General features: G+C 43.9%; 1 protein-coding gene across 1 annotated transcript; it reads right to left on the bottom strand.

Moving 5' to 3' along the window:
* Positions 1-1,814: 1,814 nt before the first annotated feature.
* LOC148894412 (gap junction gamma-1 protein-like) lies at positions 1,815-13,641 on the bottom strand. Its single transcript, XM_089003238.1, has 3 exons — positions 13,257-13,641; positions 4,167-5,361; positions 1,815-3,298 (listed from the first exon to the last, which is right to left on the bottom strand). The coding sequence occupies exons 2-3, from the start codon at positions 5,323-5,325 to the stop codon at positions 3,285-3,287; spliced, it is 1,173 nt and encodes a 390-aa protein (XP_088859364.1). The 5' UTR covers positions 5,326-5,361; positions 13,257-13,641; the 3' UTR covers positions 1,815-3,284.
* Positions 13,642-14,176: the final 535 nt, after the last annotated feature.

Raw genomic sequence — 14,176 nt, 5'->3', positions numbered from 1 at the left:
GGGGCCGGCCGGGCGGGAACAATTTAGCGTGGCGTGCTTTGAACTCACCGCACTTCTCCCGCATTGGTCGAATCCGTATCACCTGGTTAATGGACGCCATCTTGTTTTAAATCCCGCTGTGATTCTGAAATGGGATTGGCTACTGTCTCCACCTTGCTACGACACGATTGGATGCTGCATCCGGGATTGTCCCCGCCCCACAGCAAACAGCATGGCCGCACCTGCCTTCGGGATGCTGTAGTTGTGTTATTATCTCCTATCAAGACCAAATACAGTACATTTTCGCGTTACAGCAAACAAGTACAGTGATACCTCGTCTTACGAAATTAATTGGTTCCCAGAAAGTGTGTGTAAGACGAAAGGTTCATCTGCCAAACATTTATTTCCCATAAGAAACCATTAAAATGAGAATAATTCGTTCCCAGGTCCCCATAAAAAAATTATACGAAATAAGCCTTAAAACTACACAAAATATATCTGATTTAACGTAAAATAAATGTGCTATTGGATTGTAATTAAAAGAAATAAACTACTGTATAATAGTTGTTTTATTGACCTTTGTGATGTAGTCGCCTCTTGATGATATCCGAGTGAAGTTGCCATGCTTTCTCAGCGATAATACCCTCACTCACACTGTACCCTGCTAGCTGCTATTCGTTTATCCAGAGTTTTTCAACCTCTTCTATTGCCCGAGACCGTTGCTTAGACAACACAGAAACACCCTTAGCCACACGTAGCAATGGTCGACTTAGCGTACTGGTAGTGCGACGCTAAGTCACACAAACGCACACCTCTATGGATGTTTTTCAATGATCTCCTTCTTCTGCTCGAACGTAATTTTCTTTTGTGTCCTCTTCAGCTCAACACTAGCATGTGGTGGGGTCTTTATTTGTCCCATAACAGCAAAAGTACTCCACTCGATAACAAACCATGTCTGCACTCAAAGAAAGGTGTGGAAAACTAGTCCGCCAGCCACCGTGGCATTGTTCGACCGTGTGGTTTGGTGTTCATCCGCCGAAAACTAGTCAGCCAGCCACCATGGTGCTGTGTGGTTTGGTTCGTCCGCCGAAAAGTAGTTCGTCAGCCAAGACTATATTGTCACGAATTTAATGTTCGTAAGGTGAAATGATCGTGAGCGAAAGGCGTTCGTAAGCCGAGGTATCACTGTATATCACAGGTCTTTCTGGTATTTTTCTTCCTCTCAACTGATATTTTCCTCCGATAAAAGCACAAACCGTGGAATTTGTTTACAACGATTGTTTAGAGCCAAAGCGTGTCACTTGTTACTCAATATCAGCCACGGGATCTGGAGGATTTTTCTATTTTTGACAGTCGGTAAAACTCATAATGAAAATCAGAATCATCTTTATTGGCCAAGTATGTAGAACACACAAGGAATTTGTCTCCGGTAGAACACGCTGCACTAGTATCAACATAAGTAAAATGGAGGCACTATCCAGTTCTATTTGGGTTACTGTTTAGAGGGTTAATGGCGACGGGGGAAGAAGCTGTTTCAATGGCTTGCTGGATTTGGTGCTTATGGATCGGTCGCGCCTGCCTGAGGGGAGTCGCTGGAAAAGGTGGTGGGCAGGGTACGGAGGGTTCAGTAGGATTTTTCCACACCCTTGTTTGGATACTTGCAGTGTGCAAGTCCTCCAGAGTGGGTAGTTTTGTTTTGAACTCGCGAAGATGCGCACACGTAAGTGAAAAGTGCTGTTTCGAGGGATGTAGAGGCATCCCAAAATACAATTTGTACATCATTTTGGGAAATAAACTTGAGAAGCTGAGTAAAACCACTTGTGACACATTTGGATTTATTTTTTTTGTAAATATTTTATTTTAAAAAAGAACCACAAAATTATCATGACAAAAAGGTATAAAACGTACAAAAAAAGCATCCTTTTTCAAAAAATACACTGAGATGATGTTTTGAGTCGGCACAAAATGGCACTGTGTGGGTGTACTTCAAATACTCCCCCCTCCAAATCAAAAAGGCATTGGCTTCACATTGATATGATTGCGAGGTTTACAACCAGTCATTCAACAACTTTGACACAACTATCCCTTGCTTTTCTTTTTTTTAACTAACGAATGTGAGCTAAGAGTACCGATTTTATAAAAATAAAAAAGGAAGAAGCAAAAAAAGTACCAAAAGAAAGAAATGCTCAAAATGGGCCCCACCCAACAGATTCAATCAGGCATTGTTTGGGGGAGCTAAGACAGCAGTGATTTATATCTAAATATAAAAAATGCGCCTTTTATTTTGACAGGACCATCATAGAAAGAAAAAAAGCACTACAGGTAACATCCGACTTACGACCGGCTCGACTTACGACCACGACCAGACCGGCAACACATACGACAATTTTGGCCAGCCAGCCAGCATCTCACTCTCGCACAGCAATCGACCGTGTGATTGCAACAGAGGGGGGGATTTTACCAGTCATTAAGCCTACGAGTCTCTATTCAACATTTTGAATGTATTTCAACTTACGACCGTTTTGACTTACGACCGTTTGGTCGGAACGGAACTCGGTCGTAAGTCGGATGTTACCTGTATATTAAGAGTTCGACATTTTTCAAGCATTACCCAGGTTTTTTTTTGTCTTTGGGCGGAACGTTTGCAATGCTGGTGGCAACATTGCAGAGATAACAACAGAACATCAACTTGAGAGCCTTGGTGTGACGCAACCATTGGTCCAGTACCTTAATTCTTAAACGCCGTTCCACATCCTTCACTTTTTCACGCACTTCCTGTTTTTTTTTTTTCTCACACCACCACCACCAAAAAAAAAGTGGAATTCCAGTTCTAAAGCTGAGATGCATTTGACTGAACTTCCCACGCGCTTAACTTGTGACTAGCTCTAAATCTCATATAAAAAAGATATATCATATGTAGAAATGTAAAAAAAAGACACAAAAATAAGTAGCTGCCCTGAGGGAGACCTTCGTGGTAACGGATTATCGCAAAAAAAGCACTTTGGATCTTTTTTTTGTCTCAAGTAATGTCAGGTTGAGACCACTGTTCTCATTTGTTTTGGACCTTGTACCGGCTGTAACACTGATATGGCGCGGGCTGACATTATACGCCTCAAGGTCACCGCATCGCGTTCGTACGGACAAACACACACACACACACACACACACACACACACACACACACACATTCACACACACGCACACATACACACACACAAATTCAGGTTGATTTCCCTTATGTCCAATCACCGATGCGGAGGTCAGCTCCAGTTTCCAGTGTCCGCTGGACTGGTGGTGACCACTGCCTACGCACGTATACCTGGAAGGAAACAGAGACCATATGCAGTGTTTATGGGCACAGGTGTCAAAGTCAAGGCCCGGGGGGCCAAAGCTAGCCCGTCGCGTCATTTTATTCGGCCCGCTAAAGCAAATCAAACTTGTGAAATCCATGTTCATCTTTTGAGCTAGCTAGCTAACGATTGAGCTAGCTCTTTCTATTGAGCTAGCTGGGTAATCGTTTACATCACTGGTGTCAAAGTCAAGGTCTGGGGCCCAAATCTGGCCCGCCACATCATTTTATTCGGCCCGCTAAAACAAATCAAACGTGTGAAATTCCATGCTCAAGTAAGGAAGCTATCTAGCTAGCTAGCTATTAGCTATATAGCTAGCTAGCTATTTGAGTAAGGAAACATATTAGCTATGTAGCTAGCTACAAAGCTAGCTATGTAGCTAGCTATTAGCTGTCTATCTATTAGTTAGCTGGCTAGCTTTTATCTTTTTGAGTTACCCACAGAAAAACTGATCCTGTGACAGTAAAGTGACCTTGAGAGTTTTGAAAGGCGCTTAGTCAGTCCTTTTATTTAGCTAGCTGGCTAATCCTTTGCATCACAGGTGTCAAAGTCAAGGCCCGGGGGCCAAATCTGGCCCACCGCATCATTTTATTCGGCCCGCTAAAGCAAATCAAACTTGTGAAATTCCATGCTCATATATCGAGCTAGCTAGCGATCAAGCTAACTAATCCCTTCCATCAGTCCGATATCGATAGTAAACCTAGTTTCAGTATTTGTCATCCTGAATGTTTTTAATTAAAACTGGTTTAACTGACTAGCGGCAACCCAAAATTTTCTGGGAAGTGTTCCATCTATTTTTGTTTTAAAGCGCCAGTCCGGAGCGGGGGTGAACGTTACCTTTGTCGGAGGCGGCGGTCTGCTTCTCCTGGGCAAAGTTGAGCCTGTTCTGCTCGGCCGCCGTCCCGTTGGACTCGGGACTGCTGCTGCGTGACGGGCTAAGCTCCTCGTTGTGGTAAGCCAAGTCCAGGTGCTGCTGGGCCAGCTTAAGGTGGCGCCGCAGCCTGTCCAACTCGCGCGACGAAGCCTCGTCGCCGAAGGACTCGCGACCCGAGTCGGCCAGGTGGTCCCGGAAGGCTAGCTTGCCGGCCGATGGGTCCTTCTTGAGCGCGGTGTGGTAGCCCGGGGGCGCCGAGGGCTGCCTGGAGATGGAGGACCTCTGGCTGGCCAGCGCCGAGTGTCGCGGGGTGGGCGGCAACGGGCGCGATCCGCAGAAGCAGTCGCGGATACCGCTGATGCCCAGGTGCAGGATCTCCAGGGCGGTGAAGAGCAGACACAGGGCGCTAACGGCGTACATGATGAGCAGGAAGATGGTCTTCTCGGTGGGGCGCGACACGTAGCAGTCCACCGTGTGCGGGCAGGGCGAGCGGGTGCACACGTAAGACGGCGCCACCTCCACGCCGTACAGCACGTACTGCCCGAAGAGGAAGGAGGCCTCGAAAACGGCGCGCGCCAGCAGCTGAAACACGTAGACCTTCATCAGGCCGTCGCGCTTGATGCGCCGCCGCCCGTCGTGCTTCTTGCAGGGCTTCTCCTCCGCCTCCTTATCCTTGTCTTTGTCGGCCGGCTCGATCTCCTCCAGGATCATGGGGTCCTCCTCGCCGTTGTCCTCCGCCTCCTCGTAATCGCGGTTGGCGCCGCGGCTCACGATCGGCATGCGCTTGCGGGCCGGCGGCCGGTAGTCGGCGTCGCCCATGCGGGCGATTTTGTGCATGGCGAAGCCCAGGTACATGATGGTGGGTGCGGTGATCATGATCACCTGGAAGACCCAGAAGCGGATGTGCGACAGCGGCGCGAAGGCGTCGTAGCAAACGTTCTCGCAACCCGGCTGCTGCGTGTTGCACACGAATTTGCTCTGCTCGTCGTAGTAGATGGACTCGCCGCCCACCGCCGTCAGCACGATGCGGAAGACGATCAGTAGCGTTAGCCAAATCTTGCCCACGAAGGTGGAGTGATTGGAGATCTCGTCCAGCAGACGCGTCAGGAAGCTCCAGCTCATCTTGAACCTCGTCCGTCCGACCGAGACTTTTCAGATCTGTCGACAGAGGAGACGAATTGAAGAATGGGAAGCGGGGCGTCATCGGCGGTACTGTCAACCGTGGCCACAGGAGTGCGCCCTTGCATATTGTGTCAGTCATTTTTTTCAATAATATAGTGATACCTTGGCTGACAAATTTAATTGGTTCCCAGAAAGTGTGTGTAAGGCGAAAAGTGTGTATTCCAAACATTAATTACTCATAAGAAACCATTAAAATGAGAATAATCAGTTCCCATGACCCCATAATACAATTTTCAACTAAATAAGCCTGAAAGGACAATTGACACCTCCGGACAAGTTGTGTCCATAATTTGTAAAATCACTTCAAATGACTTCTACTGAGCGTATTTTATAAAGATTCCACGGCATATAGCTATATTTTACGTTTTAAGACTTGCGCTGAATATTCAGGAAGTCTTGTCTTCGAGTTGATGACGATGGCTGACGTGACGTCCACGTCTGGAACGCCCCTGACCGAGAAAGCGACACAATGCATTTTGGGAACTTTGTTTGGTCTGAAAACTTCGTGTTGATGGCAAAATTAGAAGGAAAAAAATAATAATAATAAATAACGCTATGGTGAATCGTTGTGTGTCACACCAAGACTACTATTTGATACTAGTTGACACAAATTCCCAGCAGACAAATCAGCCAATTCCCAACGGAACTTGGGCGCCATCTTGTCCATTTTCTGGGACGCTACATTGGGAGTCATGCATGGAATTTCCCAAATTTAATATGGTGGGCCAGATTTGGCCCCCGTGCCTTGACTTGGACACCTGTGTTGCAAGGGATTAGCCAGCTACCTGAATAGAAAGAGAGATAGCTCGCTAGCTAGCTTGATAGATGAGCATGGAATTTCCTAACCAGATTTGATTTGCTTTCGCGGGCCGAATAAAACGATGTGGCGGGCCTGATTTGGCCCCCGTTTCTTAACTTTGACACCTATGGTTTATAGGATAAGACGGACTAAGTTTTCCTTGAGGGAGTGTGTGAGACTCATATGACGCATATCATGAGTCAGGCATCATGTGCGTCGGAAAGACAGAAAGCTTTTTATTCCCAATTATCCGCCACCGTCCGTGTTCATTTTATGGATTCTAACCATATAGCGCTACTGCCTCGTGGTATCCGTAAACAATGAAATGGGAATACTGAGATTTAACTCATTCACTGCCATTCCTGAATGTATTTGTGAATTGAAAATCATGATGTGGAGCGCCATTCCCAATTTTTCAGCTGTTTTTCAACCACTATATAAACCAATGTGGATGCATTGTATTTTGTACAGACGCCACCATTTCAATCTCAGATAACTCCAGACGCATATCATTTAGGAATTAACTCTTTTTTCAGATAAAAGTACAGTTGAAGGTGTTTTACGCTGCATTGAATGTTTTAGTAGTCCTGAAAGTCAATATTCTGTGGGTCCTGCAATTCGAGTGAAAATGATATAACCCTGGCACTGGAGTGGACACATTTTTGCACATTGTCTGCACATGTCAAGATATGTTCTTCAATGAAAGTCCTCAATTAAATAGCGAGCTAGCTATTTGCTCTGTATTGGCTATCAGGCTAGGTATCTATTTGCTGTCTATTAGCTATCTGGCTGGCTATCCATTTGCTGTCTATTAGCTATTAGCTGGCTGACAGTCCAGCTGGCTACCTAGCTGACAGTCCAGCTGGCTAGCTATTTGCTGTCTATTAGCTATTTGGCTGGCTATCAAGCTGGCTACCTAGCTAGCTATCTATTTACTGTCTATTAGCTATCTGGCTGGCTAGATGCTATCTAGCTAGCTATCTATCTATTTGAGTTATTCCGGATTGAGTGAACACTGGCACGTGTGGCTGCCGCTGCTCACACACAGAAAAACTTATCCTGTGACTGTAAAGTGACCATGAGAGTTTTGAAAGGCGCTTATAAATAACATTTGTTATTATTATTCTTAAATTGGGTTGAGGTAAAAAAAAAATTATATGTCAGCCTTCCGATAACATTTCATTAGAATATATCAAAGGAGATTATCCCATTATATATATAATCTATTAAATTGTCCCTCAAGGGACAATCCCGTCTCACTTTGCCTCTGATAGGCAATTCCGGTAGAATCGAGTTTGATAATTAAAACCGGATGTTGATTTTAAAAGGCCATTGAGTCACTCAAGTTCAAAGAAAAAACAATCCGGTTCCACCCCCAAGTCAAGCAAACCGGTTTTATTGTGTACCGTCGCCAACGCAAACAGTCTGCGGGTTTAATCTCGCTTTTGACTCTCTGACATGGACAAATTGTCCATAGACAACATTGCGATACGTTACGATCGAATCAAAATGGCAACCATATACGGAAAACTCGGAGGATTCAGCCAATGAAAAACAAGAATTTGTCCTGGCTCGCTCCCCAGGTAGGAATGTCACATTTCCACGCTGCTCGTGTCACTAAATCCAGACTTGGAGGGAACCGTACAAGGGTCCGCCTGAGGACACGGGCGAGTGCTGACAGCGGTTTGATTTCCAATCATGTTGAGGTGGAAGGTTCAACCAGTATGGTGGGGAAGACAAAGATCAAATCTTTGATAGCGCCGGTGCCAAAGTCAACGCCTGGGGGCCAAATCTGGCCCGCCACATCATTTTATTCGGCCGCAAAATAATAATAAAAACAATAAAAATAACAATAATAATAAAAACAATAATAACTAATAATAAAAACAATAATAATAATAATAATAATACATTTGATTTATAAGCGCCTTTCAAAACTCTCAAGGTCACTTTACAGTCACAGGATACGTTTTTCTGTGTGTGAGCAGCGGCTACCACACGCGCCAGCGTTCACTCAATCTGGCATAACTCAAATAGATAGCTAGCTCGATAGCTAATAGACAGTAAATAACTAGCCAGCTAGATAGCCAGCCACATAGCTAGATAGCCAGCCAGATAGCCAATAGACAACAAATAGATAGCCAGCTCGGTAGACAGCTAGATAGCAAGCTAGATAGCCAGATAGATAGCCAGCTAGGTAGCCACTCACTCAACGCGGAAGTAACTCAAATAGATAGAAAGCTAGCTAGCTAATTGTGGAAGTAACTCAAATAGATAGAAAGCTAGCTAGCCAATTGGTAGCTAAAAGCAAATCAAACTTGTGAAATTCCATCCTCATCTATCAAGCTAGCTCGCTAGCGAGTGAAATAGCTTGGCACCGAGCAAGCTAGCAGATCAAACTTGTGAAATTCCATACTCGTCTATCAAGCTAGCTCGCAAGCTACTTCTCGTTGTTGAAAGCAAATCAAACTTGTGAAATTCGATACGCATCTATCAAGCGAGCTCACTAGCAAGGCTAGCTAGCCATCGAGCTAGCTAGCAAGCTAGTTCTCTTTGTTGGATTGGATTTTGATTGACCATTATTCGTCTCGCAGTGAAAAGGACGCTTCGATCCTCTCCTCTTTCATCTGGAACTACTTCGTGTAACAAATAGGGTACAGAAAGTGCTTAATAATGAATGACTCTGCCTTTCCAGCAGCTCCTGTATTTTGTTTTTCTACCTTCATTCCTTTCACAACTTTGCGGCTGTGACATGTGAATTTCTCCACTGCGAGACTAATAAAGGGAAATCCAATAAAATCCAATAGTCTTGCAGTGGATAAATTGACATTTCACAGCAGCAAAGTTCGGAAAGGAAGAAGAAAGGAAAGAAAGAAGTAGAAAAACAAAATACAGGAGCTACTGGAATGCAGCCGCTCTCGAGGTGCCATTCTGAAGTCAAAAGAGCCAAAAAAACAACAAAATAATATGACAACACAAAGACACAGCCATTCAATCTTAAGCACTTTCTGCACCTTCTTTGTGACATGAAGCAGTTCTCGATGAAAAAAGGAGAGGGTCAAGGCGTCTTTTTCACCAGTGGACCCGGGACGCGGTGGGACATGGTGAAATGTGCACATCTTCTACAAGCTAAGTTTTGAAAGCAAATACGAAGCTCTACCACCGGATTGACCAAAACACTGTTTCACATCTCCTCTCAATCCGCTTCAATTCCAAGCCGCGACAATGGACACATTTTTGCACATTGTCTGGCAGTGAATGAGTTCATTTATTGTGCGTCATCTGTCATATGTAGAGGGGATGAAACATTCTAACAACTTCCCCAAATTCATAATGCCCCCCCCAAGAGGAAACCGGAATTCCAATGTGGTCCGCCTGTGGCAAAAAAATGACTTTGACCCCCTTGTTCTATAGGCTTCAAACAAAGTCCCGTGACACACATGTTGTGGTTCTTTAGCGTGACCATGCTACAAAGATCCAAGCCGAGATAGAACAATGAAGCACCACTTTCTTCCTATCCACTCAAACTGCGCACCCCAAAAAAACATATTTTTGGAGTTGCTTTTTATGCTTTGGGTGACGATTCATGCTTCTGCTGTTGCGTTGTGCTTCCATTTCACATTTTTAGTGCGCATTTACATCACTTTGGTCGTCGACTGGGAAGGAAATTCACTTGCTTTTTTCGATTTCTTGGCCAACCTGAGTTTGTTCGTTGATGTCATCTATTTCCTATCTAACTAGCTAGCTGGCTACCTATCTATTCACTATCTAATAGCTAGCTAACTACCTATTTGATATCTATTCGCCATCTAACTAGCTAGCTGGTTACGAAGCTAGCTATCTATTTGCTATATATTCGCTATCTAACTAGATAGCTGGCTACCTAGCCAGCTATCCATTTGCTATCTAACCAGCTAGCTGGTTACCTAGCTGGCTATCTATTTGCTATCTATTTGTTATCTAACTAGCTAACTGGCTACTTAGCAAAAGCAAATCAAACTTGTGAAATTCCATGCTCACCTGTTGAGCTAGCTAGCTATCTCGCTCTCTATTTAGCTAACTGGCTAATCCTTTACATCACTGAGGTCAAAGTCAAGGTCTGGGGGCCAAATCTGGCCGTCGCATCATTTTATTCGGCCCGCCAAAACAAATCAAATTTGTGAAATTCCATGCTCAAGTAAGGAAACTAGCTATCTAGCTAGTTATCCATTAGTTATATAGCTAGCTAGCTATTTGAGTCAGGAAACATATTAGCTATCTAGCTATTAGCTGTCTAGCTATCTCTTAGCTAGCTTTTATCTTTTTGAGTTACTCCGGGTTGAGTGAACGCTGGCGCGTGTGGCTGCCGCTGCTCACCCACTGAAAAACTGATCTTGCGACTGTAAAGTGACCTTGAAAGTTTTGAAAGGCGCTTAGAAATCATTATTATTATTATTATCGAGCTAGCTAGCGACTGAGCTAGCTCATGACCTAGTCTTTCTATCTACACGGTTTTATAATGTTGTTATGAAGTCAACTGGGCTGCTCCACCCTTGAAACAGACATCTCTAGCTGGCTACCTGGCTGTCTATCTATTAGCTAGCTTGTTATCTATTAGCTATCCACCGAGCTAGCTATCTGGCTGGCCATCCTCTTTCATCTAGAACTGCTTCATGTTACAAAGAGGGTACAGAAAGTGCTTAAGACTGCATGACTGTGTCTTTGTGTTGTCATATTGTCTGTCTTGTTATTTAGTTTTTTTTTGTTCTTTTGACTTCAAGATGGCACCGCGAGAGTGGCTTCCTTTCCAGCAGCTCATGTATTTTGTTTTTCTACTTTCATTCCTTTCATCGCTCCAATCCAATCCAATCTAGCTGGCTAGCTTTCTATTTCAGTTATTCCGTGTTGAGTGAACGCTGGCGTGTGTGCCTGCCGCTGCTCACCCACAGAAAAAAACTGATCCTGTGACTGTAAAGTGGGACCTTGAGAGTTTTGAAAGGCGCTTAGAAATCAAATGTATTTTTATTATTATTGATTTCAATGCATTTTATTGTTTGGGGGGGTTAAATAATGCATTTGATTGGTTGATTGACAATGACCAATGTCATCTCAGCACGATGGGGGACAGAGCTTTCAGCTGCTCTGCCCCCAAACTCTGGAACTCACTTCCTCCCAACATTGGTAACATCGATTCTCTTCCCACCTTCAAATCCTATCTCAAAAGCCACCTAATTTAAAATTGCATATCTACTCTCTTTTGTTTCTATTTATAATTGTATTTTATTTATTATTGTATTTATCCTTGTGTCCTTGAGAGCTTTGAAAGGCGCTTGAAATAAAAAGTATTATTATTATGTGAAATTAAATTATTTTAGAACCTAAAAAAATATGATGAACTTTTATTTGGGGATTTTTCACACAAACTCCTCTCCTACTTCCTGTAGGCAGAAAAATAATATAATCTCAGCCATTTGGGCACATTTTTAATTTTTCATGATCCGATTCAGACTATTACAAAAAATAATAGAATAAACCGATTTATTATTAACCTTATCGTTAGCAACATGTTGTGTTTTTATGGGGTAAAACCGGGAAAAGGATTTTTCTTCACCCAAACATTTTCGGACGATTGTTTTTTGGGTAAACTGGAACGAGGGGAAAATGGATTTGTCCTACAAGTGTTGAAAGTTACAAGCAGATCCAAGCTATCGACTATTTGAAAAAAATAATGGAATAAACCGATTGATTATGAACCTTATCGTCAGCAAGATGTTGCATATTCATGGGGTGAAACCGGGAAAAATCATCTCCTGTATTTTTTCTACTTCTTTCTTTCCTTTCCTCTTCCTTTCATAACTTTGCTGCTGTGTTACTTCCGGGTAGAGTGAACGTTGGCGCAAATGGCTACCACTGCTCACCCACACACAAAAAAATCTTATCCTGTGACTGTGAAGTGTCCTTGAGAGTTTTGAAAGAGAAATGAAATGTATTATTATTTATTATAATTATTTTTGGACGATTGTATTGGGGTAAACTGGAACAAGGGGAAAGTGGATTTGTCATACAAATTCTGCGAGTTTCAAGCAAGGTCCATGATGGGATTAAAATGCAAATCCAGGTATCGCCTCGCCGACAACCCCCCCTACACACACACACACGCACAAAACAACTTTAAATTGTCTTGTACTCCCACGCATCGTAGTCAGGAAAAATATTTTCTGACTGTTTAGTCAAGATTGAGAAACATTTGTGGGTGACGAGTCACTCTGACTAAGGGCACATTCGGATCCGTGACGAAGCCACCCAAGCAAACACGGAAGGGGGTGAAAGTGGGGAGGGTTGCTGTGGCTTCCACATCTGGGATGTTAGTTTGGAATTCCTTCACAGGCTACGAGGCTCAACGGGGGCCTGCATTTTGGAAAGCAACCCAAATGAAATTGCTACTTTGTGTTCCTTGTTCGTCTACGCGAGTTGAAACAAAGTAAAAAAAATCTCGCACACGTTTTAACAAACAAAATGACGGGGGGGTTGGGGGGTTGTTTCGAGTTTCCCCCTGAACGAAAATGTTCCTCGTGGTCCGTTTGGATGCTCCGCGTGTTTTTATCGCACACAGGAATTCCAGAAAATGTAGTTATATTTTAAGACGAAAAAGTTAAATTGAAACAATGAGTATATTTACATCAATTGGACGGAAAATGGGGAAACCTAAAAAGGTCCCCCTTTGCGCACTTTCGTCGCAATTTACACACACAAACTCCGACCCCCCCCCCCTTAAAACGTTTATTAATTCTACCTTATGTTATATATGTTTAATATTACAAAAGCACGCGGGTTGTTTATGTTTAAAACCCGCACACTTTGCATTTAAATATTCAGTTTAGGTGAGATTTCACGAAGCCTAACACGTAGTCAAAAGCGAGCGAGGTGGGGGACGGGGGCCAGTGGGGAGTTTAAGAGCTTCCACAGGACTAAAAAGTCGTTTTGAACCCCAAAAGACGAACTACCCGGCTGAAAAGTTTGCCTTTAATCTACCGGAGACATTGCAGAGATTCCGCTTTGGTTCGCCAAGTCGTTCGTTGAACGATGACCTTACCTTGTGATCGCGATGCTGCTGATTCGCTTCTCCTGTTTTCCTCTTTTTTTCTTTTCGGGAGAGTTTTTTTTTCCTTCTTTCATAAAACGTCGTCCACCGAAAAGCACGCAGGTCCTCCCTTCTCTCAAGCCATTCGCTGCGTTCCTCTGGTCGGGATTGGGAGGAAGAGCTCGTAACGTGGCGGCTGCGGCGGCGTCGTCGTGAGGTTTTGTGCGCCTTGTCGGACGCGGCGGGCTGGAGACAAAGAGCGGGTGGGAGCCTTGCAGGGTGGGTGTCCCCCTCCTCCTTTTCTCCGTTCCTCCTTTTCGCCTCCTCCTTCTGCTCTGCTTGCTGCGGCACCCCACCCCCTGCTCCTGATGCAACACTAACCTCCTTTTTCGATGCACCCCCACACATACACTATATGAAAGATAGAAACAGCGAAAACCCCCACGTGGTCCTTCTTGAAAAACTGCCAACCGAAAATCACAGACAAAAACATCAATGTTTTCTACCCACCTAAAATCATGACAGGACAAAAAATGATATCGTCAACCCAAATTAGTTTGATTGTTTTGTTTCCATCTCAGTTATGGAGTCACGGTTGGAATACCGCTGCCGCAAGAAATTATTCAAGGCGAAACGCAAATTGGATTAGATTAGCCTTTAATTAGTCTCGCAGTGGAGAAATGAACATTTTACAGCAGCAAAGTAAGATGAAAGGAAAGGAAGAAGTAGGAAAACAAAATGCATGGGCTGCTGGAAAGGTTGCGATGTAGCTAGCTATAAACTAGTTCTCTTTGTTGGATTGGATTTACCTTTATTCGTCTCGCAGTACAGTAATTGACATTTCGCAGCAGCAAAGTGATGGAAGGAAGATGAAAAGAAAGAAAGAAGTAGAAAAAAATGCATGAGCTGCTGGAAAGGTAGCGACGGAGCTA

The sequence above is a fragment of the Hippocampus bargibanti genome, linkage group LG08 (assembly GCF_051943395.1).
Source record: "Hippocampus bargibanti isolate YZ-2025 linkage group LG08, ASM5194339v1, whole genome shotgun sequence".
In the NCBI taxonomy this organism is placed as follows: Eukaryota; Metazoa; Chordata; class Actinopteri; order Syngnathiformes; family Syngnathidae; genus Hippocampus; species Hippocampus bargibanti.
The sequence above is the reverse complement of the archived record's forward strand: the minus strand, read 5'-3'. Positions and strand labels throughout refer to the sequence as shown.